Source organism: Cyrtonyx montezumae, unplaced genomic scaffold (genome assembly GCF_038088225.1).
Source record: "Cyrtonyx montezumae isolate F1298 unplaced genomic scaffold, pur_monq_1.0 scaffold_16, whole genome shotgun sequence".
NCBI lineage: Eukaryota > Metazoa > Chordata > Aves > Galliformes > Odontophoridae > Cyrtonyx > Cyrtonyx montezumae.
The window spans coordinates 5,717,488-5,741,568 of NW_027071892.1; the positions used below are offsets into that span (position 1 = coordinate 5,717,488).

A 24,081-nucleotide genomic window follows, 5' to 3' on the forward strand; every position below is an offset into this window, starting at 1 on the left:
GCAGGGGGCGCTGTGCCGGAGGCGCCGCTCCGTCCCCGCCGCTCTCTGGTTGCGGCCGGAAGCGGCGGCCCCGGGAGCGGCGGCGGTGCCGCCATGAAGCGGGACGTGCGGATCCTGCTGCTGGGGGAGGGTAAGGGCGGCGAGCGGGGCCGGGCTGCACGAGGCTCCGGCCCGTGGCGGTGCGTGGTTCCCCGCCGTGCCGTGGCCGGTGGCTCCGGTTGCTGGCTGCGGTGCGGGTGCAAAGGGCTCGGTGCGCGGTGCGGGGCCTCCGCTGGGTACTGCGGCGTCGGGCCGGGTACGGCCGCTGTGTGCCGCTCCCCAACGCGGCTCCGTGCAGCGCCAACGTTTCCCCTTTCTTTCCTAGCCCAGGTGGGGAAGACGTCTCTGATCATGGCTCTGGTGGGAGAGGAGTTCCCCGAGGAGGTGAGCGCGGAGCTGCAGGGCAGCGATGGCCCCGCTCTGCTCAGCTCCAGCCCCTGGAGGCGAAGCGGTGCTTTCTCCGTGCCCCAGTCTATGCCATGTCTCTGTTTGTGTGTTGTTCCTCGTTCCCTGCTGCCCCCGTGTGCTGGGGCAGGCGCTCAGGGTCTTTGCAGCCTATTTGCAGCACTGCAGCAGTGAACGTGGAAGGGGCCAAGCTGCCCTTGCCTTCGTGTGTGGCTGGAGCAGGGCCTGGCACTCTGAGCAGGGCTGTTGCTGTGGCCTCCAGCCTGCCTACACATGCCCCTGGGTCCTCTAGCTGTGGTCCCATCACAGCTTGGATGCAGAAGAGCATTGCCCTGCTTGGGAACGTGTGCCCTGCTCCACCAGTAGCGTCTCCTGCTGCCCGTAGGCAGATAGTGCTCACTGGGAAGCGTAAGCTTGCGGGGGAACAGCTGGTTTCCAGCACCTTTCTGTGTTTCACAGCAAAGCCTGGGCAATCAGCTTAGCATGTCTCCAGCTGCCAGGAGGTCAGGCTGGAGCTAGGGGAGCACTTGAGGTCTTGGTGCGGGGGTGGCAGCACTGGTTTTTTTGAAATGCTGCTTTCGTGGTGGGACGCAGGGCTGGGAGGCTGTCAGGCTTCACTGTGTGAGGAGCAGACTATAGCACGCAGCAGCCTTCTGCAGCTCTCGTAGGGAGGGAGTGATCTGTGGACAGGAGTCACCCAGCCTGGGCAACAGCTGCATTGAAATTTGAGTTCCCCATCGCCCCTCCTCTCCATTGCTTGGTCTGTCTGGCTGGTCCATACAGTGAAACACAGCCTCACTTTTCAGGTGCCACCTCGTGCAGAGGAGATCACAATCCCAGCCGATGTCACACCCGAGAAGGTCCCCACACACATTGTGGATTACTCAGGTGGGACTGTCCCCTTGTCCCCTGCTGGCCTCTCTTCTCCTTGCCTGCCTGCAGCATGCAGCAAGGGTGTCCCTGTTGCAGTAGGCATTGATAGCGGGTGGTGACAGCTCTTCTCCCCTTGCAGAGTCAGAGCAGACTGAGGATGAGCTGCAGGAGGAGATCGCTAAGGTGAGCAGGGCTGGATGGGGCATTGCAGGGCAGAAGGCTGCGTGGCCGTAGCCCTGCAGGCTACGTGTGACATGTGACTGCTCTCTGTTCCCGTTAACCACCCAGAGATGTGCAGGCAGTTGGTTATCTGTGGATTAACTCTAGCAGTTTGTTTAGCACTTTGTTTAATCCTTCTCTGTGTTGTAAGCTGTTGTAGGGCTTGTCCTGGCCCTCTGGGGAGCCTCCAGAAGGAGAGCAGTGGGAGGCTGCTGACCTGCAGGTGGAGGAGGCTGCTGAGCACATGGTGTGCTCCCGGCCCTGGGATGTTCCCAAGAGATGGAGGGGAGCAGCAGTTGTGGGTGAGACCCTCTGCTCCCTGCGCGAGGTCTCTGTGGCTGTCTGAAGATGCAGTGATGTAGAGGAGGCGGTTTTGGAGCCAGAGCTCTGGGATACTCTGGTCAGGGAGGAGAAAAAGTCCATCCGACCAGCCCTGCTGCTGTCCATCACTTCAGGATTGACTCCATGGAGAGGAGGGCCTTGGTAGTATGTAACAAAGCTGTCTCTCCCATGTGCTCTCACATCAGCAAAACTATCTCATTGCTCCACCTTGGCATCTAACAGCTGATGAGATGGGCTAGGGGCATGGCCTTCCTGCTTCCTCTACCCAGACAGGAGGAATGTCCAGATGCTTTATGCGACTCCAGGAAATCTGCCTAAACCCTTGTGCATCCCTGGGATTAGCACTAAACTCTCCCCTGAAAGGGCCAGTGATCCCTTCTGTCTGCCTCAAACAAAGTGTTAGTGGCAGTGCAGTGCTGGGGAGGGGAGGTCAGCAGCTGCCAGACCACTGTGCACGTGGAAGTGGGGAATTGGGGTGTCAAGTGCAGAGAGGGGAAGGAGTGGTTCCCATGCACAGCCAAATGGAGGAGGGGACCCCGGCTGCCTGGCACAGGGGTGGCCCCCCAGGAGCATCACTTGGGAGGGCACAGTGTGGTGGTGGGTGTGCTGGTGGCAGTGGGATGGGGCCTGATGCAGAGAAGTGAGGCTGTGCTGGCATCTCACTGCAGGGCTCAGGTTTGGCAGCAGTGAGACATTGTGGTCAAAGGGCTCCTCTGCCTTTGCCCCACCCTTGGGCATGGGCTGAGCAGCTCTGTGTGCTGCTGCCACCCTGCCAGGCTTGATATAGCCTTGAGTCATGTGGCTGGTATGGCTGTGCGTGCCCTCCTCTCTTCTATGGAAGCCTTATATCCACGGAGGAGCAGAGGTGGGAGCTGCCTCGTGCTGCCTGCCAGTCAAGAAGAAAAGCATCCATGCTGTGCCAAGAGCTGAGAAGGGAGATTCTGTGTGCTGGCACAAGACAACTGAGGTTATAGCTGATGTTGTCCAGCTCCTGGGGAGCCTGCAGGCAGCGTGTGTGTTGTGTTTTTGTGTGCACTGCTCACGCGTTCTCAACCACAGCTGCTGGGTTTGATTGCAAGTACAGCGACAGCATGTGGGGCTGGAGCTGCTTGGGTTTGAAAAGCTTCTTTGTCATTGTGGGAGCACCAGGACTTTTGCTCACCCCTGTTCTGCTTCTTTCTTGCAGGCCAATGTGGTCTGCATGGTGTATGATGTCACCAAGGAAGCCACGATTGAGAAGGTAACGTGTCCCCTGTGGGAGCTTTGAAATGCCCTCAGCTCTCCAGAGGTTTTGGGGTCAGGGGCATGCTCCCATGCTGCCAATTGTCTGCCTGTGCTGGAGGCAACAGGCCTGTCACATCCTTCTGCTGGCATACAGCATCCCTGGGTATGCTCTGCCTGCTGGTGCGGGGGAATGCTGGGGAGCAGATGGCTGCAGGGCCCTGCTGACAGCCACGCTGTGTGTGCCGGGAGCTGCGTCTCCCTCCCCAGTCTGCTCTCACAGGTTCTTTCTCTGTGCTTGCCTTTCAGATTCGCACAAAATGGATCCCCATGGTAAATGGGGGAGCTGAAAAGGGTGCCAGGTAACGTGGGCAGGATTGGGTGATTCTGACGGTTGCAGGGCCCTCACTGCCTTTGTTTCCTGTGGAGATTGCTCAGATTGAGCTAGCTGTGCAACTGGTGGCTAGACCCCTTGCAGCAGAAGAATGTGGGGGCTCTTCTCCCTTGTGGGTCTAGCTGAGTCCGAGGGTCATGGGAGAAGGTTTCCCCCCACCCCCTACCTTAGTGTCTCACTGCCAAGGCAGGAAGAGGAGGCTGCTGAGGGAGGACGGGAGCACAGAAGCCATAGGCTGCATGTGGATCACTTAGGCAGAAGGCTGCTGCGATGGATTAAAAACTCCTGAACATATTGTTGCTGGGTGAAAGCGTAAGCAGGATCAGGCAGTCTGTTTCTCCAGATGGATGCTCCCAGCCGTAGGAAGCAGGAAAGCTGTTCTGGACCTTGCAGAGGAAGGCGGGGAGGATCCCTGGGCTGCTGTGCAGCATCATGTGCATCTGGAGCCCAGCTGAGGCTGGCAGAGGGACAGCCCCACTCGTACTCTCTGACTCGCCCCCTTTCTCCCTCAGGATCCCCATTATTTTAGTTGGAAACAAGTCTGACCTGCAGATGGGGAGCTCCATGGAGGTCATCTTGCCCATCATGAACCAGTTCTCAGAGATTGAGACCTGCGTGGAGGTGAGGGTCTGTGAAGGGTAGGAGCACGTGTCTGATGTGAGCCAATGGAGCCTTCATGTTGGTGGGGATCTGCCTTGCTAGTGTTGCTCTACAGAGCGACCTCAGTCTGGGCTTCAAGGACCTGTGCTTTATGCTTTTTGTGCTTTGTTTTCCACATCAAGAGTGGGTTTTGGTGCCTGCCCTGTCTAGCTGTAAATAGCGTTGGAGCTGCACACAGCCCATGTTGGCTCTGGGGCTGTGGAGTGGGCACAGCAAAGCCTGAGTGTGAGCAGGAGGTTTCCCTTTTTTTTTTTTTTTAATCTCATGGTGGACAGAGATTGCTCTGTGATTTGATGCATTGCTTCTTGGCTTAGAGAGCTTCCTCCAGCCTCCTACTGCCCGCTGTCACAAGCCTGTTGCCCACTCACAGCAGTGTGTCTTCCTTTGAATCCACAGTGCTCTGCCAAGAACCTTAAGAACATCTCCGAGCTCTTCTACTATGCCCAGAAAGCTGTGCTGCATCCCACTGCACCCCTCTATGACCCAGAGGAGAAGCAGGTAGGAAGCTGCTCGCAGCTCCTGGAGGAGTCCTTGCCCAAAACACATCTAGAATCACAGAGCTCCAGACTGTGTGCTGTGCTTTTACCCCTGGGAAGGATGTGGACAGTTTGGGCCAAAGTAGCAAGAAGAAGGGGAAAGCAGTACTCCTAGGGGGAGTCAGTAGAGGAGAAAAGAGCCAGTTCTCCCTGCTAAGTGCAGCCAGATGAGTGTATACTGACCAGAGATATCTGCAAAGACAAAGGGCATGTTTTGACAGGAGTCTTCACGCTCCTGACTGCATGGTGGGAAGAGTCCAAAGGAACCCTTCCCCATAGGCTGATGTGCTTTCTGGCCTGGGGGGTTTGGGAGGCAGAAGAACCACACCAAATGCAGTGCCCTGTTTTTGTTAACCATGGTGTGTCCCTTGCAGCTGAGACCTGCATGTTCACGAGCTCTGACCCGGATTTTCAACCTCTCCGACCAAGATAATAACCAGATCCTCAGTGATGATGAACTCAACTACTTTCAGGTAGGATTGGCTGTGGAGCTGCAGTATCTCCCAGTCCTTCTTGGATGTCAGTGAGACTGAGGGTTCTGCTGTCCATGTGCTGGCTCACAATGCCCTTCTTTCTCTTGGGAGGTAGAAGTCCTGTTTTGGAAACCCACTGGCTCCCCAGGCCTTGGAGGATGTGAAGATGGTCGTGTGGAAGAACACTACAGATGGAGTGCAGGACAACGGCCTGACGTTAAATGGTAACTGCACGGGGACTCTCTGCTCCTTCACTGCAAGGATTGGATGCCCCTTCAGCATATGTGCTCAGGCTGAGCCTGCTGGCTCTCAGTCCAGGCCTAATTAGTCCCTCTTGTCAAAGCTGTGGCCATGTAAAGCTCTCTGTCCAAGCACCATTTTCCCAATGGATGCATAGTCTTGAGGTGTGGATCCCTGAGGCTACATCTGTGTCTGGCCCCCAGTGTCTGAGCTGCCTGATCTCTCCCCCACAGGCTTCCTGTTCCTCAACACACTCTTCATCCAGAGGGGCCGACATGAGACCACGTGGACTATCCTGCGCCGCTTCGGCTACGATGACGAGCTGGAGCTGACAGATGACTACCTGTACCCACAGTGCGTAGCAGGCAGGGTGTGACAGCCCTGTGCTGCACGACTCAGTACCCTGATGTCTGCTGTGTTTGGCTGAGGCTGTACCCTGGGCTTATGGTCATGTGTTCGTGCTCCTCACCTTTCTCTATAGTCATGAGCTGGGAATGGGGAGTTAGCAGCAATGGGAAGGCCTTGAAGCTGCTGACTGCTATTGGCTCTGGTGTAGGTGGGCAAAGAACAGAGCAACAAAGGCTTGTCCCTGACATGCCTTGACATCAACAAGAGGTTTTTGAAGGCTGTTCTGTCCCTGCCTGAGCTGAGCTGTCAGGAGCTGTGAGCAGTCAGCATAGTCTTCCTGGCTGATCTTGCAGCTGCTGTCTCTTCTCTGCTCCCTACCACCCTGGAGGTGGTGATCTGGCAGTAATGAAAGGCTTTAGCTGTGAGCTGCCTCATCTTCTCCCCAGAGAGCAGGAGATGGCAGAAGACAGCAGGGCCTGTGCTGATGGAAAGCCCCGGGTCTAGTGCTGTGCCCTTCTGCAGCCCTGAGTGTGAGGCTGAGCAAAGACCTCATCAGCTTCAGATCTGCTGAGCAGTGCAGATTTACCAAAGGGAGCCTGCTCCACAAGCTCAGCACCTTCACTTTAAAGCCAGGGAGCAGGCAGGCCTCGGGTCAGCCACTGGTCTTGGGCAGGGAGCTGTGTGCTCTGGCTGAGATGGATCTTTGCAGAGATCCTGCTGTCACACTGCCCTTTGTTGAGGGCTCAAGGAGGTGTTGGAGCTGCTCACTTGGGTCTCTCCCAGCAGGTTCCGCCTGCCCCCTGGCTGCTCCACAGAGCTCAACCACCTGGGCTACCAGTTCCTGCAGCGGCTCTTCGAGAAGCACGACAAGGTGTGCAGCGCGAGGTGTAGCTCTTTGCTGAGGTCACAGTGAGCTGCAGCAGCACGTCAGGGCCGTGGGACTGGGGTCACCACCCTTGTTCAAATGGCACGTGGTAAAGTGTGGGCCTTCGGGATCTGAGCTGGCATCACCCCTGCACTGTGACTGTAGCACTGTAGACTGTAGGGTGATAGGAAAAGTGGACAAACCAAGCAGAGAGTGTGAGAGAAGGTTATATCTTGGATGTGCATGCATCTGATCTAATGATTTATGTGTTGGTATGCATCTGGGGTATGGCAGCTCCATGGGAGCTTCAGCACTGAGTCAAAACATTTCCCTGTGCCCAGATGCCAGCAGATCCTCTGTGGTGTGGCCCTGTGGCACGCTACCCCGAGGGTGCTGTTGGCGTGTGGTTATCTGGAGGGCTCAGCAGCTGCTTGCAGACCTTGGGCTGGTTTCCCTGCAGCTCAGGGCTGCAGGGTGCATGTGAACAGGTCCTTCCCGGTGGCAGGGCTGGTGGTGGCTCCAGCTTTAGTCACAGAACAGAATCCCCTCTGGCAGCACCTTGGTTGTACAGTGACAGGAGTCCCTGGAGCTCAGGCTCTTTGCACAGTCACAGCTCTGGCCTTGCTTGCAATTGGTCTCTGCTATTGAGAGGATCCTGTGTCATTCTGCAGCAGGAAATGAGTTGGCTTCAGTGTGCCAGGACCCCTGGAGAGGCATCCCTGACAGCACTCGGTGAGGCTGTGTCCTGCCTCAGCTGCTGACTCCCTCTTGCTTTGGCAGGACCAGGATGGTGCCCTCTCTCCTGCAGAGCTGCAGAACTTCTTCAGCGTCTTCCCCTGCATGCCCTGGGGCCCTGAGCTCTACAACACGGTATGCACCACTGATAAAGGCCTGCTTTCCCTGCATGGATTTCTCTGCCAGTGGACGTAAGCTCAGTCCCTCTCCCGTGCAGTCAGTCCCATCACGCAGTGCTTGCTGACCTTGTGGGCGTCCCCCTGACCACCTTCCTGGTGCTCTGTGTCTCTCCAGGCTCGTAGCCTACCTGGATGTGCAGCACTGCCTGGAGTGCCTCGGCTACCTGGGCTACCCCTTCCTCTCGGAGCAGGACTCCCAGACACAGGCCCTCACAGGTACAACCGTGCCCTCACCTCCTGGCAGCTCGGTGTCCTCCTTGCACTCACCTACCCCTCTCTCCTCCCAGTGACCCGGGAGAAGAGGATTGACCTGGAGAAAGGCCAGACCCAGAGAAACGTCTTCCTGTGCAAGGTGCTGGGAGCCAGGGGCGCAGGCAAGTCTGCCTTCCTGCAGGCCTTCCTCGGCAGGAGCCTCGCGGTGAGTGGCAGCTCCCCTCTGTGGTGGAGCAGGAGGCAGAGCGTGAGGCCGCTGAGCACCTCCCTGCCCTGGCCAGACCCAGCGCCCCAGCACAGGGCTTTGTACCACCCCTCCTCGCCGTGGCTCTTGCCCCTTTGTTTTGCGTAAGGCTGTGGGTCCCTTCCCTCTGCTTTTCCCAAGGATTTGGAGAGGCTGTTCCTTTCCTGATCTGACCGAGGCGATGCTGATTTTTCCCTGCTCGTTGCTAACAGCCCTTGTCTTGTGGCAGACTCTGGCTGGCTTTCAAGGGCAGTGGCTGTTAGACCGCAGGGATCAGAGCAGGCTGAAGTGCTCTCCCTCCCCTAAGCACTCTCCCTGCTGTCTGAGACAGTGTTTTCATCCGTGGCAGGCCCAGAGGGAGAACCCAGGAGAGCCCTCTGTCTACACGATCAATACCGTGCAGGTCAACGGCCAGGAGAAGTACCTTATAGTAAGTGAGGGAATGAGGGGCATTGCTGTTATGTCTGCCTGGGCACAGCAGCAGGGCTGGGCTGTGTCCACCCATGTTGCATCATCTCAGCACCCCTGGGCTGTGCTGGGCCCATGGCTGTGTTGCACTGCGTCATCTGTGTGTTGATGTGAGACCAAACCTCACTGCAGTGCTGTGCCCCCTGTCCTTTCCTTTCCTGCTCCAGCTGCACAAGGTCAGCGCTGAGACAAAGTTCACAAAGCCCTCAGATGCAGCCTGCGACGTTGCCTGCTTCATCTATGACCTGAGCGACCCCAAATCCTTCAGCTACTGTGCCAGTATTTATAAGGTGAGTGCAGAACCCCTGGGGGACATCTGCCTTGGAGTGGCAGCCCTGCATTTCCCAGAAGGGTGCAGGAGTAGCCTTCCTCTGCCCTGCAGCTAGAGCCAGGAAGCACTGGTGCTGGCTGAGCCTTCCTTCCTTGGCCCCTTCCTGGCTGGGGAACCCTTGTGATTCCCTCCCTGGAGACCCACAGAGCAGTGGCCAGTTATTCACCCCACACCTTCTTCCTCTGCTTGCAGCAACACTACATGGACAGCCAGATCCCCTGCGTTTTTGTGGCCTCCAAGACAGACCTGCCAGAAGCAAACCAGCAGCCCGGGCTGTCCCCCACCGAGTTCTGCTACAAGCACTGCCTCCCACCACCATTCCTCTTCTCCTGCCACAGCCAGGGCCCACCCAGCACCGCTGTCTACACCAAGCTGGCCACTGCTGCCACGTTCCCGTTAGTATCCGTGCTGTGCAGGGGGCTGGCAGGAGCTGAGGGCCGGAGGCTGCAGCTCTCCCTCCAGTGCCTTGCACTCCCTGTGGTTTCTCCCAAGCTCTCGGTATCATCTGCTTATGTGATTAATGGGAACAAAAGGGCCACTTTTTTTCCCTGGTCTGAGAGGGCGAAGGGGACTCAACTGTCTTCTGCCTCGTGCAGCCCTCTGGCAGATTTATTGGATAAGCTCTGGTGGCAGGGTCTTTGTTTTTGAAGGCTGAGATTAAAAAAAGAAAACACCGAAAGGTGAGTAGCCAGCCTAGTGTGTGCCAGCGCCTGCAGGGAGGAGGAGGAGGCTGTTTTCTCCAGATCAGGTGGGGAAAAAAAAGAGATCAGAGAAGCAGGATCTCGGGTCCCTTTGGGAAGGAGCTGCTCCTGGCAGGGGCTGGGCAGCACAGTGGGGGCTCTGCCCTTTCCAGGAGAGCGTGCGGGTGCGTTGGAGGACAGGATGGGATTACCAGTGAGTGGTTTTCCCTTTAGCTTTTTCAATAAACAACTTTATTTTTAGAGACAACAGTTATTTATTTATTTATTTTTCTCCCCACTGCGGTATGAAAATTTAAATATTCCTTCTATATATCTTAGGGTATTTGGTATAAATAAATAACGGCGTAACGGAGGGCTGGGGATTGGCTCTTCTCCTCCACGATTTAGTGGAGAATGAATAATGGATACGTCTCCTCAGAGAGGAGCACAGTGATGCAGGACAGCACGTGTTTAGGAATGGGATGTGTAGAGTAAGAGAGCATGGGGCCCTTCCCTGGCTGGCCCCGGGTCAGTACCTGCTGCCCATTTTCTCACCCCTGTGCTATCGCTTCTGGGGCTTCTCTGCACTTGGAGCTGTAAAAGCAGCCTGACCTAGAAAGGAAGATGAGTACCTCCTTGCTCGTACTAATTATTTAGATGTTGGTGTGCTATTTCAGGGCCGTGGGAGGGTGAAACCTGCCTCCCTTCCAGCAGCTGGCACACGGTGAGGCCGCACCCCCACCTTCGGATGGGGTTCATCCCCCGGAGCTGCGCCGTGCGGTCCCAGGAGCTGTTGTGCTCTTGGCATTTGGACAGCCATCTCCGTGCACGTGGCTCAGCCGTCTCCTCTCTCTTCCCTTGCAGCCACCTGAACGCCGTGGAGCTGGGAGCTGCATCCTTCTGGATCCGGGTGGCCCTGGGGGCCGCAGTCACCGCCCTGGTGGGGTTCACGCTGTACCGTGTGCTGGCCAAGAACAAGTGAGAGCTGCTGTCCTCCCCGTCCTCCCTGTGCCACCAGCTCCCTGTCCTGAGTGACGCCCCACGAGGGCTCTCTGCCCGCTGGTCCCTGCTGGGAAATCCTCCTCCCCCAGCCTCATTTGCAGGACCAGAGAAGCCAGAGTTCCCAGCACCAGCAGGATGAATCCTTGGCACCAGCCCGCCTCACCCCGCTGGCCCTCAGGCACCGTGCCTGTGTGGCAGCTGGGGTCCCCTCCCTGGAAGCCAAAGGGATCGCTCCTTTTTATTCTGTTTATGGTTTTTTAACGTTTGTTTTTATGTTCAAACATGAGTGTTTACCCGTGCGTGGGCTGGGCACGTCCCTTCTGCAGGGTAATGCTCCTGGAGCCTCCAGCAGTGCTTCAGCCCCATAAGGCACACACTCCCATCCCAGCTCCCCGTTTCCCAGTACCATCCCATCTGCATCTGGGCCTGTCTGCCCTCCTCTGGCCGTGTGTCCCATCCCTCCCTTCCTACAACCAGTATTCCCAGTGCCAGAGTGCTCCCTGGGCTGAGGTCACAGGCCCCTGCCTGGCTGTGCCATCAGTGAGCTGCTGCCACCTGACCCTACACGGCCCTATTGCTGCTGTCACCTCTGCAGCTCCCTGGCCAGAGTGGGAGGCTCTGAGCATTACACCTCCTGGTACAACTGGAAGCTGATTCCCCCCCCATGCCCAGCTCTGTCCAGTCGGCATTTCAGCCACTGGGAGTTTGGGGCTGCCCCTTTTCTCAGCATCCCAAAGCGTGGTGCCAGCCCCTGCTGCTCCCTGGGAGCTCCACACTCTACTCCCCCCCTGCCCCGGGCTCCCAACCCACTTCTGCTGTGCCAGGGGGAGCTCCTGATGAAATAAGTGACACTAGCTCTTAGGCTACACTCAGGGTAGGCTTATTTACAGGCAGCTCAGGGCAGCGCCGAGGGACAGCCCACTGCTTCTATTTGAACCTTTACAGTGGCCTGGAGCTGGCAAGGGGTTGGAGAAAGCCACCGTTAGTGGGATGCATCCTTCCAGACTGTCCCCATCCCAGCAGCGGCACCGTCCCCAGCACTGTCCCTATCCAGAGCTGCTTTTGCCAGCATTGGGTCCTCCCCTGGTACCCGTGGGGCCGTGTCCTTGGGGTTTCCATTCCCACTCCGTCCTGCTGCCTGCCAGGAGCGTGTCCATGGGGCAGAGCCCTGGGGCACAGGGGTGTCCCTGCACCCCGCACAGCTCCAGGCCTGGTGCGGCCGTGCTGTTTTAGGTTTGTTCTCTACAGTGAAATAAATTTTTACACGCCTTCCATTCCCAGCTGTGCTGTCCTTAACCAGAGCTGTGTGCGGTGGGGGGGGCACAGAAGGGAGGAGCCCCGAGGGCAGGGGCTGGGCACCCATATGGGGGCAGTTACGGGGATTTGGGGTACAAACTGAAGCCTGGCCCTGGGGGGTGAGGCCCTGCTCTCCAGCACGGTGCAGTGCTCAGCACTGTGCCACCTCCCTCCCTGCTCCCGTTTCCCAGCAGCAGCTTTTCCCTCGGCTATTTCTGTCCCTGCAGGCTCTGGGCACCAGGAGCACAGTGCAGGAAAGGGATTTTCCCAGCGCCTCTCCAGGGCCTTACAGCGGCCCCAGGGACAGCTAAACCCCACAGAGCATCTCCCCCGTGGGATGAGGTCCTGGGGAGCTGCTAGCTGCGCTCAGGGCTGGATGGGGCCCATGTGAGGGACCCCTTCAGGGCAGAGCAGGGTCCCCAGGGTAGGGGGATACAGGGATGGTTCAGCTGGAAGGCAGCAGGACCAGATGCAGCACCTACCTGGTGATGGGATGCTGAAAGCCATCTACCCTACTGGTACCTGCAGTAGGATCCATGTTCCCTTACTGGGATGGGCTTAGTTGTGTTGGGATTCAGGGACCCGTTCTGGGATTCTGGTACTCATACTGGGGTGCACGTACCTGCACTGTGATGCATGCTTCCATACCAGGATGCAGATTCCCACATCAGGACACAGGTACCCCTACTGGGATGCAGGTTCCCATAGAAAGATGTGCATACACATATTGGGATGCGGGTAACGTGCTGGGATGCAAGTTCTCACACTGGAATGCACTCACCTATATTGGGATGTACATACCAGTACCTGTACCAGCACCGGGATGCTGATACCCATTGGGATGCCAGTACCCATACTGAGATGCTGGTACCCATCACCATGATGCCAGTACCCATACTGGGATGCTGGTGCCCAAATGAGGATGCCGGTACCCATGCTGGGATGCACATGCCCATACTGTGACGCTGCCGGGACACTGTTACCCTTTCCAGTACTCACAGCCACACCGGGAGGCTCGAACCCCTACCAGCTCCCGCAGGTTCCCGGTGCCGCCTCTCCTCCCGCAGCCCATCTCAGCACGCGGGTTCGGTGCTGCGGGCGGGGCCCCGTTCCCGGGGTGGCGGAGGCGGGGTGGGGGGGGGGGGGGGGGGACACAACGAGAAGGGGGGAGCACGGCGAGGAGGGGGAGCGCTGCGCCGCGCTCTGCGGCGGGGGCGGCTCCGTTCGGTTTCGCTCCCGCCCCCGCCGCCGCCGCCGCCCCGCTGCCACCGGCGGCTCCCGGCTCACGCAGCTCGCTGCCGGGCCCGGAGCAACGCGGGGCTGGCGGGGAGAGCCGTCCCCCCCGCCGCTCCCGCCGCCCGCTCCGCTCCCCTGCCCGGCTCGCCGGCCCCGGGCGCGGGGGAGCGGCGGAGCCCGGTGCCCGCCGGGTGCATGGACAGGAGCTCCCTGCTGCAGCTCATCCAGGAGCAGGTGAGAACCGGGGGGAGGAAGGCTGCGGGGAGGAGTGGGGGCTCCCGGAAGAGGGGAGCATCGTGCCCCGTGCCCCGAATCCGCGCGCGCGTGGTGCTGCTGAGGCCGCGCAGCTCAGCTCACTTGTGGCCTTCCCCGGGCTCCTTGAAGGACGGGGGGGTGCCGAGCGCAGGGGGTGTAAGACGGACCTTTCCCCCCGCCCCCCACCCAGCCCCGACAGCCCCGCTGCGGGCTCGGAGCCCCGTGACCTGATTGCGGGAGCAGCGTTGCTGCGTAGCGCAGGGCAGGATCCGGCCCCGCCGCGGTACCGCTCGGTTCGCCCCGGCCCCGCATCCCGGCACCTCCCGGCGGCACCGGCGGTGCGTCCCGACCCACCCCGAGCACAGCCGGCAGCATCGCCACGAGCTGAGGGGGGGGGTCGGATTCATCGTGGGGTTCGCGGTGCCCCTCTCCCCCCTCGGCTGCCTCCGTGACCTTGGGCGAGTCCCCCCCTCCCCGCTGGGCACTGCGGTGCTGGGGTCATGCCGGTGCCCCTCAGCCCTTCTGCACGGAGCGGCTCCTCGGTGGGGTCCCCCTGGGCGTTGTGTGCAGGGAGATGCCCCCAAAGCATCAGTGGCTGCCAGAGCTCAGCACATGAGATGTGTGTTGGGTCCTGGTGTGGCACAGCACATGGCATGCGTGTGGTGGGGGGACAGGGGGTACCTGGTGTTCCCCGGTTCTGTGCATTGGTGGCTGTTGTGATGCTGTGCACATCCTGCATGCAACCCTGCACCCCAACCCTACACCCAACGCTGCTCCTCATCACTACACCCAACCCTGCACCTCAGCCCTACAACCCACCCTGCACCCAACCCTACACCCAACCCTGCACCCAACCCTGCACATTCAAGTCTACACCCAACCCTGCTACCAACCCTGTTCCTCAACCCTACACCCAATCCTATGCTTGACGCTGCACCCAACCCTACACCCAAACCCTACACCCAACCCTGTGCCTCAAACCTGCATTCAACCCTACACAGACCTCTGCACCCAACCCTGTGCTCCCACTCTGCACCCAATGGAGATGGGGTATGGGGCACCCATGTGGGGTGCCCCATGGTGTGGAGTACCTGTTGGTCACTGGGTGCCCGGCTGCATGGGGTATCCACTGGACAAGGGGTGTGCAGTTGGTGTGGGTTACCCCAGCACAGGTGCTGTGGAGCCGGGAGATGCAGGTGCACAGGAGCTGTTCGGGGGGAGGAGGAGGAGGAGGAGGAGGAGCAGGAGGCTGTGCCAGCTCCGTGCGTGTGTTTGGCTTCATGGCTTCCTGGCTGGCAGGCTGCTGGCGGCGGGGAAAAACTGAGTGGGAGAGTGGTGGCTGCGTGGCTCGCCGTGGGGATGGCACAGATCTGTGAGTGGCACGGCACAGGGTGTGGGGTGGCAGCGATCTGGGGCTCCCAACTGCTTAGAGATGAAGGTTCCCGTGCTGGGATGCAGCTTGCCCCATGCCCATGCTGTTCTCCCTGCAGCTCGACCCTGAGAACACCGGTTTCATTGGCGTGGAGACATTTGCCAGCCTTGTGCACAGCCATGAGCTGCCCCTGGACCCTGCCAAGCTGGACATGCTGGTGGCCTTGGCACAGGGCAATGACGAGGGGCAGGTCTGCTATCAGGAACTGGTAGACCTGGTCAGTGCCGGGGTGACACGGTGATGGGAGTGCCACTCTGCCTGGGGTGGGATGGGATGGGACGGGATGGGATGGGATGGGATGGGACAGGACGGGACGGGACGGGATGGGATGGGATGGGATGGGATGGGATGGGATGGGATGGGATGGGATGGGATGGGATGGGATGGGATGGGATGGGGTGGATTGGGTGGAAGGGGATGAGGTGGGATGGGGTGGATTGGGTGGAAGGGGATGAGGTGGGATGGGATGGGATGGGATTGGCACCCTCTGGTGCAAGCCGGGACTGGGTACCCGCAGCTGGTGGTGGCGGCGGTGGCCATGGGCTCTCTCTGCAGATCAGCAGCAAGCGCTCGAGCAGCTTCAAACGCGCCATCGCCAACGGGCAGCGAGCCCTGCCCCGGGATGGGCTCCTCGATGAGACCGGGCTGGGCATCTACAAGCGTTTCGTTCGTTATGTGGCCTACGAAATCCTGCCCTGTGAGATGGACCGGCGCTGGTACTTCTACCAGCACCGCACGTGCCCCCCACCTGTCTTCATGGCAGCTGTCACCCTCACCCAGGTGCTTGAACTCGGCTGGTGTGTGGTGCCCACAGGGGCTTAGACCTAGAGAGGGTTGGGTGATCCCAAATGTGATGCTATGGTCCCTGTGGGGTTTCAGACCCGTGGTGGAAGGGACAGATGACCCCATGTGCGATGTCCCCAACCCCACAGGGGAGGAGGGGAGCAGGGGCTCATCTCCAGGACAGATGGAATGGGTGACCCTGGCTGCGATGTGCCCATGCCCACAGGGTGCTCAAACACAGGGCAAATGGGAGGGATGTGCCCTGTGGTGATGTCCCCAAGCAGAATGGGGGTGTCCCTGCAGTGCTGGGGAGCAACAATCCTGTACTTTCCCACAGATCATCGTGTTCCTGTGCTATGGGGCCCGGCTGAACAAGTGGGTGCTGCAGACCTACCACCCAGAGTACATGAAGAGCCCTCTAGTCTACCACCCCGGGCACCGTGCCCGTGCCTGGCGCTTCCTCACCTACATGTTCATGCACGTGGGGTGAGTCCCTGCTCTCAGCGGGGTTCCTCCAGCCCAACCCCTCCCACACATCCCCTTCTGGTGTCCCCCACAGGCTGGAGCAGCTGGGGTTCAATGCCCTCCTTCAGCTGATGATCGGGGTGCCCCTGGAGATGGTGCACGGCATCCTGCGCATCAGCTTCCTCTACCTGGCCGGCGTCCTTGCAGGTGGGCGCGTGCCTGTCCCCATCCCCGTCCCTGCTGTCCCCGTGTCCCCAATTAATGGGGGGACGTGTGGCAGGATCGCTCACCGTCTCCATCACGGACATGCGGGCACCTCTGGTTGGCGGCTCAGGGGGGGTGTATGCACTCTGCTCAGCACATCTCGCCAACGTCGTCATGGTCAGCAGCGGGGGCACCTCCCTGGGTGGGCACCGTGGGGTTGGGCGTTGGGAGTTTCAGTGTAAGATTGTGGGGTGGGCAGCACGGGGTGGGATGGGAATGGTGGGGTGGGCATCATTTGGTAGGCACCGTGGAGTGAGGCTGCAGGGTGGACAGAGGGGGGTGGGCAGCATGGGGTGGGCGTGGTTGTGTGAGATCGTGGGGTGGGTGTCATGGGTGGGACAGCACCACGGGGTTGATGAGATATGGATGGTTCCACGGGATGAAATTGTAGGGTGGGCATCGTGCACTGGGCATCACGGTGCGAGATGGTTATATCATAGTGTGGGCATCACGGTGCAAGACGTTAAGGTGGTCACCATGGGCATCATGGGATGAAATTGTGTGGGGTGAACAACACGGGGTGGGCACCTGGGCTGAGACTGTAGGGTGGTCTACACGGAATAGGGATCACGGGGTTAAGATCATTGCGGTGAGAGCATGGTTTGGCATCAAGGGGATGGCACGGCTGGCAAGCAGGGCACTCTGTGGGGGCAGGGCACAGCTCTGTGGGGTGCCCCATACCCACCCACTCATCCGTCCGCCCTCAGAACTGGGCCGGGATGCGCTGCCCCTACAAGCTGCTGCGCATGGTGCTGGCGCTGGTGTGCAGTGAGTACGGGGACAACGGGGACGGGGTTGGGGTCAGCGGCGCGGGGGGGGGGGGGACCCCGATGCCACCGCCGCTGTCCCGCAGTGAGCTCGGAGGTGGGGCGCGCCGTGTGGCTCCGCTTCTCGCCGCCGCTGCCCGCCTCGGGCCCGCAGCCCAGCTTCATGGCACACCTGGCGGGGGCCATCGTGGGCATCAGCATGGGGCTGACCATCCTGCGCAGCTACGAGGAGAGCCTGCGGGACCAGTGCGGCTGGTGGGTGGTGCTGCTGTCTTACGGCACCTTCCTGCTCTTCGCCGTCTTCTGGAACATCTTCGCCTACGACCTCCTGGGGGCACAGATCCCCCCCCCGCCCTAAGGAAAACCCCCCCCCACGCCCGCCCTATAGATGCCCTTTTTCTAGCGATGGCCAAAGGCCCGGCGGAGGGGGGGGGGGTCCCCGCGCGGCACATGGGGACACGCAGCCCCCTCGGTGCTAAGCGACCGCGCTGGACCCCTCCGTGAGCCCCCCATCCCCCGTGTGAAGGATGCTTCAGCCCCGTCAGCACAGAGCCCCACCCTGGGAATGGCTCCCGCAGTCCCCTCCCGAGATCCCCGCCCCGGGGGGGACCCCGAAGATCTGCCCCCTCCCCCCGGGAATAGCAGGGCCCGACGCGGAGCTATTTATTTTTCTATGCCAAAAGAACCGTCCGCGGAAGGGGAGGGGGGGGGGGGGGAGGGGACGGAGCCCGCAGTGTCCCTCCGGCCCCGCGCTGCTGTCGGTGCCCCCTAAGAAAACTGTTTTGGGGTGGGGGTGGGGGGGTGCTGCCCTCTCCCCTCCCTTTTTTTGGAGTAGAAATAAATATTTTGCACACGGCCCCTCCCTGGGGGTGCTTTGGGGGTGAGGGTTTATTAATTCGGGGTTAATTAAGGATCGCCCACTGAGTTAATTAGAGCAGCGCTCATGCGAGAAGGAGGGAACCCGGGGAGGGGGTTACTGGGGCGGAAAACGGGGACGGGCGGGGGGCAGAGCGCCGGCGGGGACAGAGCAAGCCACGCCCCTTCCCCCGCCCACAATGCGTAGACCACGCCCCATTAAGAGGAAGACAATCACCAGTTGGCCACGCCCACAAACAATTTGTCCACGCCTACAGCGAGCAACACACCCACCTTAACCACGCCCACATTTCATTAGTGTCCCTCCCCCACGGGAAGCCCCGCCCCGGAAGTGAAGGGGCGGGGCGGCGCTGTCGCAGTGCGCGGCCGGAGGCGGCGGAGCTGCCGGCCCCGAGCGGCCGGGTCGGGCCGGGCCATGAAGGGGAAGGAGGAACGGGAGCGGGAGGGCGGCGGCGGCGCGGCCGGGCCGGGGGCCGCGGGGCCGGGAGCGGGGGGAGGCAGCCCCGAGAAGAGCCACAGCGCGCAGGAGCACAAGGAGCAGGGCAACCGGCTCTTCGGCGGCCGCAAGTACCCCGAGGCCGCTGCCGCCTATGGCCGCGCCATCGTGAGTGTCTCCCGGGCCTGGGCCTCCCCGCCTCCACCCCCCATCCAGTCCCCCTGCTCCCGAACGCCCTGTGCCTCGCTATTCAGGGCCGTGTCCGCCGCAGCGGTGTTCCGCCCCCTTCCCCTTCCCGTGTCCCCCTCCCAAGACCCCATCGTCTCCCCTCCTCTGTCTCTGCCAGGGTCCTGTCCCCTCCTAGGTGTCTCCATTCTCAGGGCCTTGTCGTTACCTGGTGTCCCCCTGCCCAGGACCCTGCCCCTCCCCCCCCCCAGTATTCCTTCCTCCAAGCCCTCTTCCCACCCAGATGTCCCTATTCTCAGGGCCCTGTCGTTAGCCCAGTGTCCCCCTGCCCAGGGTCCTGTCCCCATCAGTGTCCTCAGGCCAGCCCCTTATAGCTGGGGTAAGGCTGTGGGACAAATCCCCCCACCCTGAAGTTGCCCCCCAACACCTCCCCACGGGTCTGCAGCTGTCAACTTGTCCCCTCCCAGCTCAGCAGGGAGGTGGCATTCCAAGGTTGGGTGACAGCATCCTGCCATCCCACGCCCGTCCCTTTGTCACCCTGGCTGCTCCCCGTGGCATCCCCGTGGGCAGGGAGGTGACTGTGGTCGCCCCGCAGAACCGGAACCCTTTGGTGGCCGTGTACTACACCAACCGGGCGCTGTGCTACCTGAAGATGCAGCAGCACGACAAGGCGCTGGCCGACTGCAAGCGGGCGCTGGAGCTGGACGGGCAGTCAGTCAAGGCCCACTTCTTCCTGGGGCAGTGCCAGATGGAGATGGAGAACTACGACGAGGCCATCGCCAACCTGCAGAGAGGTGAGCGGCGGCCCAAGCGAGGGCCGTCCCCGTGGCGTGGCCGGGTTCTGAGAGCTGCCTTGTTCCTCCCTCCCATCACAGCCTATAACCTCGCCAAGGAGCAGCGGCTGAATTTTGGGGACGACATCCCCAGCGCGCTGCGCATCGCCAAGAAGAAACGCTGGAACAGCATCGAGGAGAAGAGGATCAACCAGGAGAATGAGCTGCACTCTTACCTGACCAGGCTGATCATGGCCGAAAAGGAAAGGTAATGGCAGCCCTCGTCCCACTTGATGTACTGAGCCTCAAGGTGTGGATGTGATCCTGCTGGAGGTGATGGGACAGGAGCGGGGAGAATGGCTGCTGGGAGGATGTCACAGTGCCACGAGGCTGTTGCAGCTCTGAGTGCAGAGCCTTGGGGCTGGGTCAGTAGTGGTGTCCTGTTGTCGCTGCTGCTCCTTGCCCTCACTGCTGCTTCTGTCATAGGGAGCTGGCTGAGTGCAGGAAGGCTCAGCAAGAAGAAAATGTGGATGAGAGCCGGGGCCATGTTCAGCTGGCTGGCATCGAGGCCAAGCATGTGAGTGACTGTGGGGGGACAGCAGGCAGGAGGGAAGCAGGGCTCCCCAGAAGCATCCCTGGTGCTGCTCCCTCCCCTCCATGGCTCCACCTGAGCTGTAGCCACAGGATTTTCATCCCCCCTTGTACATCCTCCTGTCCCCTGCGCTCTCACCCTCCTGTCTCAGCCTGGCAGTGGTGCTGCTGCTCATGCCCTGCCAGCTGTGTACCTGTGATTCCTTGACAGCTGTGTGATGGGAGCAGCTCATGGCTGCCTGTAGGTTTGTGTGGTGTCCTGGAGCAGGGGACTAATCCCGGGATAAAAATAGCCCCACAAAGGAGTTATTTTTAAGCTGGATCATTTTTGCCACACAGTTAGGCCGGGAAGGGTGGGAGCTGGGGTCTGTGAACCAAAGGATCTGGCTCTGGACCTGTGGCCAGATCCCTGCCCATGCTGTGGGGTTGGTCTCTTCTGTGGTCAGTAAGTACCCAGAGCACCCACAAAGTGTGGGCTTCTCCCTGCTGGCAGCTCGTTGACATGGGGCAGTTCACCCGCTCAATAAAGGTTCCTTTTCCAGGACAAGTACCTGGCAGACATGGATGAACTCTTCTCTCAAGTGGATGAGAAAAGGAAGGTGAGTGTACCCCTGCATGTGCTCCCCCCTCTCCCCAGCCAGGGCAGCTTGCAATAAACCCGCTTTAGTCCCTTAAATCTTCCTCTATCTGAGCTGACGCACTGCATGGCTGCATCCTCACCACCACCTCTCAACCCTCTGTTATTTCGCTGCTGCGTTTTGCCCAGCACCTCCTAACCCAGCTCTGCTTCTCTCGAGCCAGAAGCGAGACATCCCTGACTACCTATGCGGGAAGATCAGTTTTGAGCTGATGAGAGAGCCCTGCATCACGCCCAGCGGGATCACGTACGACAGGAAGGACATAGAGGAACACCTCCAGGTACTGCGGAGATGTGAGCTCTCCTGTGCTGCTGCCTCCTCCCCCTGGCAGAAACGGAGTTTTGGGCTCAGATGCTGCACCCCACCCCCCACCCCGTGCTGCTGGCCTGGGGCCAGGCACGCAGTGTAACCGGTTCCTGGCCACCTCCTCCCTTGCAGCGCGTGGGTCATTTCGATCCTGTGACGAGGAGTCCCCTGACCCAGGACCAGCTCATCCCCAACCTCGCCATGAAGGAGGTGATCGACGCGTTCATCTCGGAGAACGGCTGGGTGGAGGATTACTGACGGCTGGGCCCCCCCTCCCCACCCCCGTGGGCTCTCCCCAGCTGCAGGCTGCTCGCGCTGGGCTGGCACCATGCCTTACTCCCTCTCTGTCTGTCCCCTCTGCTCTGGGTGCCCAGAGTCCTGTAGGCAGCGCTGAGTGAGGGTCCATTGCCCTCTCCCCTTCCTGCAGAACCCCAGGAGTGCACTGCTGGGGGAGCCCTGGCTGCTGGTGTGGGGGGGGGGAGCCAGGAAGGGCCAACAGCATTGTCATCACTCTGAGGGAAGGGACAGGACCCCTCCATGCTGACAATCTCCAAAGGTCGCTCACCATGGCAGGAGCTGGGTGTGGAGCTGCCTGGGGTGAGTGCTGGTGCTCCCTGCGCTGCTCTGGCCACATCCCCTCCCTGTGTACATAGGTTTTCTTCCCATTCCATCTCCTCTGGGGACACGTCTCACTGGTTCCTGTAAATAGCCATGTGCTGGGGTGGGAGATGTTCTCTCTGCCCCTCCTGCCTTGCTGTGGGGCTTCTGGGAAACCGCTGTCCCTGGGCTGGAAGGGGTGGCTGCCTGTGTATGTGCTCCCCTGCCAACCCTAGGGGTTGGGGTTCCTGGGACCAAGTTCATTTTCCTTCTAATGAAATCCCTTTTGAGAAACAAACAAAACCAACAAAACAAAGCAGAAATCCACCAACCCTGCATCGGACTGAGGCTGCAGCGTATGGGGCGGCGTCGCTGGGTGGTTGGCCTGCCTGGCTTCTGAGACAGTTTGCCAATGTCATTAAAACAAAAGAAAAATCATTCAGCAATAAATGTGAAAAGAACTCGAGTGCTTTCAGGAGCCCCTGCAGTGGGCTGGGGAGAGCAGGGACCACGGCCTGGCTGGAGAGGCACCTGCCCCAGCTGGGGCCTGGGGGTTTGTGCTGATGCATTTGAGCTTTTTTGTGTCTGGGAGAGCAGAGATGGGGCTGGAATGAGTGTGGCTGGGGTGGGGAGACATGTAGCAGCCCACTGATTGGGGCTGGGACCTGGGGGCTCTTTGCTCCTATCCCCTTTGGCTGCCTTTGGGGCCAGGGCTGGCACTGAGGTGCAGGTTCAGCCACCACCAAAGGCTGTTCCAGTGCAGAGCAAAGGGCAGCAGCAGCCCCCATGCCTGACCCACCCTGCCTGGATGGGCTGGGGCTCATGCCAGCTTTGGGCAACAGGGGTTGCGTGACACACGTGGCACTGCCTCAGAGTGTCAAGTTTAATTCAAGTGGGTGCAAAAAAAAAAAAAACAACAATTAAAAACTGCAGTTCAGGTGCTTGGTCCCAAAACCAGGGGTCGAGGGGCAGCTGTTGGCACCACCCCGGTCCCAAGCCCATGGGATGCTCTGGGACGAGACAGGGATGCTGGTGGCAGTCCTCAGGCACAGTGGGACTCAGGTGCCCGGTGCTACCCCAGGAAGGTGGAGATGAAGACGCTGGTGTCCAGGTTGAGCGTGGCGTGCCACCAGCGGTCAGGGAAATACAGCACCTGCAGGGAGAGCTCAGCGGGAGCGCCTGGTGGGGGAGGGGTGGCAGCCCCGTGCTCTCCCGTGCCTCACAGCAGAGTGAGGAGGGCACAGAGATGCTGCAGGACTCACAGGACTCACCTCCCCGGGCCGGATGGTGCACTCCAGCGGGCGCTCTGCCGGCGGAAGCTTGGGGTAGGTGTGCTGGAGCCAGGCCAGCGTGGTCTCGTTGGGGTGGAAGTGGGGAGTTTTATCAGGAGGGTACAGGAACCAGCGCTGGAAGGAAAGCAGCAGGGAGGCTCAGCCACCAGGGATCTCTTAAAGCACCCCGATTTCCTGCTCCCACCCCGTGGGCAGCGCTCACCTTCCTGCCAAAGATCACCTCGGAGTAACCGGGGCCGTGCCAGTGGAAGGGAACGCCGGAGCCTGAGCCTACGGGGGGAAACGTGTGCTGTGCCAGCCCTGAGCTGCCCGCATCCCTGCACCCAGCCTGGCACCCACCTGCAATCCCAAAGCTGTAGGCTCCACTGGTGCCCGGGATGCGGAACGGTGGTGGCACGTAGTGCTGGAAGAGCGATCCCCACTCGGTGAAGTTGTTGTCCCCGAAGAAATAGAGGGTGTCTGAGGGAGCGGGGGCCGTGAGGAGCAGCCAGAGATGGGTGCTGGAGGGGGGAATGTGAAGGGGCTGTGCACTACCCACCGCTGCCCAGTGCTGCGGGATCCTGCGGCTTCAGGAGCTGCTCCACGTACTCCTGGAAGCGGACATCCACTGCAGGCGGGAGGACAGCTCAGAGAGCCGCGGGGACAGCGGGATTTGGGGGCACAGAGCCCCCTCTGCGTCCTCACCTTTGCGGTAGGAGTACGTGTTGGCCGTGCTGAGGCGCACCAGGCGCTCTCCAAATGCAGCCAGCAGCTTCTGGCGGGTGCAGAGGGCCTGGAAAGCCTGCGGGCATCGAGGCACTGCTGCCACCGCTGCTACCAACCCCAGTGCCGTCCGCCCCAGCGGATGCTCAGCTGGCGCTCAGCACTCACCGAGTTATCCGTGACCCCGCGGAGGATGACGGGCCGGGAGAAGGCGAACCTGGCAAAGAGCAGCGAGACCGGGGGGAGGGGGGGCGGTGAGGGGGTGTCCCCAGCGGACACCGGGCCCTGAGCCCCCCCGGAGCCGCCCGTACCGCTGCAGGAAGAGCGCGGGGCTCACGGAACCGTCGGCCCTTTCCACCGTGCACCGCCGCTCCTCCGGCACATCGCCCGCCTGCCTGCAACGGGAGCGCGCTCGGTGCCGGCCCCGGTAGCACCATCATCATCATCATCATCATCATCATCATCATCATCATCATCATCATCGTCCCGCCTTACCGGCAGCCCTTACCAGCCGCCCGCACCGCCCGCGAGCCGCACCCGGGCGCAGCTCAGGGGCAGGAGCACCGCCAGCAGCCGCCTCGCTGCCGCCATAGCAGCGGCCCCGGGACTTCAGCTCCCGGCATGCACCGCGCCGCGCTACGGCGGCGGCGAGGACCGCGCCTTAAAAGGGCCACGCCTTAAAGGTTCCGCGCCTTAAAAGGGCCACCGCTGAGCCCGCC

General features: G+C 60.7%; 4 protein-coding genes across 7 annotated transcripts; 3 read left to right on the forward strand and 1 right to left on the reverse strand.

The window, feature by feature from the left end:
* Nucleotides 1-4: 4 nt before the first annotated feature.
* Nucleotides 5-10,628, forward strand: RHOT2 (ras homolog family member T2). 4 transcript variants are annotated; one of them, XM_065732469.1, is made up of 19 exons: nucleotides 5-130; nucleotides 365-423; nucleotides 1,251-1,332; nucleotides 1,457-1,500; nucleotides 3,065-3,118; nucleotides 3,409-3,461; nucleotides 4,006-4,114; nucleotides 4,550-4,651; nucleotides 5,064-5,162; nucleotides 5,278-5,386; nucleotides 5,636-5,756; nucleotides 6,537-6,621; nucleotides 7,396-7,541; nucleotides 7,645-7,745; nucleotides 7,817-7,947; nucleotides 8,336-8,416; nucleotides 8,622-8,744; nucleotides 8,978-9,465; nucleotides 10,330-10,405. In XM_065732469.1, exons 1-18 carry the CDS (start codon nucleotides 94-96, stop codon nucleotides 9,431-9,433), a joined length of 1,992 nt encoding a protein of 663 aa, XP_065588541.1. In that variant the 5' UTR covers nucleotides 5-93; the 3' UTR covers nucleotides 9,434-9,465; nucleotides 10,330-10,405. The 4 variants fall into 4 exon arrangements, with proteins under 4 accessions (XP_065588541.1, XP_065588540.1, XP_065588542.1 ...); XM_065732471.1 differs by having other exon boundaries at nucleotides 7-130; nucleotides 8,978-9,180; nucleotides 10,330-10,628; XM_065732468.1 differs by lacking the exon at nucleotides 10,330-10,405 and having other exon boundaries at nucleotides 8,978-9,728.
* A 2,549-nt stretch (nucleotides 10,629-13,177) lies between these two features.
* RHBDL1 (rhomboid like 1) lies at nucleotides 13,178-17,510 on the forward strand. Its single transcript, XM_065732485.1, has 8 exons — nucleotides 13,178-13,233; nucleotides 14,745-14,903; nucleotides 15,242-15,466; nucleotides 15,807-15,955; nucleotides 16,029-16,141; nucleotides 16,215-16,315; nucleotides 16,906-16,966; nucleotides 17,052-17,510. The coding sequence occupies exons 1-8, from the start codon at nucleotides 13,195-13,197 to the stop codon at nucleotides 17,321-17,323; spliced, it is 1,119 nt and encodes a 372-aa protein (XP_065588557.1). The 5' UTR covers nucleotides 13,178-13,194; the 3' UTR covers nucleotides 17,324-17,510.
* A 714-nt stretch (nucleotides 17,511-18,224) lies between these two features.
* Nucleotides 18,225-21,029, forward strand: STUB1 (STIP1 homology and U-box containing protein 1). Its single transcript, XM_065732489.1, has 7 exons — nucleotides 18,225-18,445; nucleotides 19,059-19,257; nucleotides 19,339-19,504; nucleotides 19,723-19,813; nucleotides 20,370-20,426; nucleotides 20,629-20,745; nucleotides 20,904-21,029. Exons 1-7 carry the CDS (start codon nucleotides 18,257-18,259, stop codon nucleotides 21,027-21,029), a joined length of 945 nt encoding a protein of 314 aa, XP_065588561.1. The 5' UTR covers nucleotides 18,225-18,256.
* A 1,208-nt stretch (nucleotides 21,030-22,237) lies between these two features.
* On the reverse strand, nucleotides 22,238-23,953 carry JMJD8 (jumonji domain containing 8). Its single transcript, XM_065732503.1, has 9 exons — nucleotides 23,871-23,953; nucleotides 23,674-23,757; nucleotides 23,531-23,579; nucleotides 23,345-23,441; nucleotides 23,199-23,267; nucleotides 23,000-23,119; nucleotides 22,863-22,930; nucleotides 22,640-22,774; nucleotides 22,238-22,521 (listed from the first exon to the last, which is right to left on the reverse strand). The coding sequence occupies exons 1-9, from the start codon at nucleotides 23,951-23,953 to the stop codon at nucleotides 22,441-22,443; spliced, it is 786 nt and encodes a 261-aa protein (XP_065588575.1). The 3' UTR covers nucleotides 22,238-22,440.
* Between the last annotated feature and the right edge of the window lie 128 nt (nucleotides 23,954-24,081).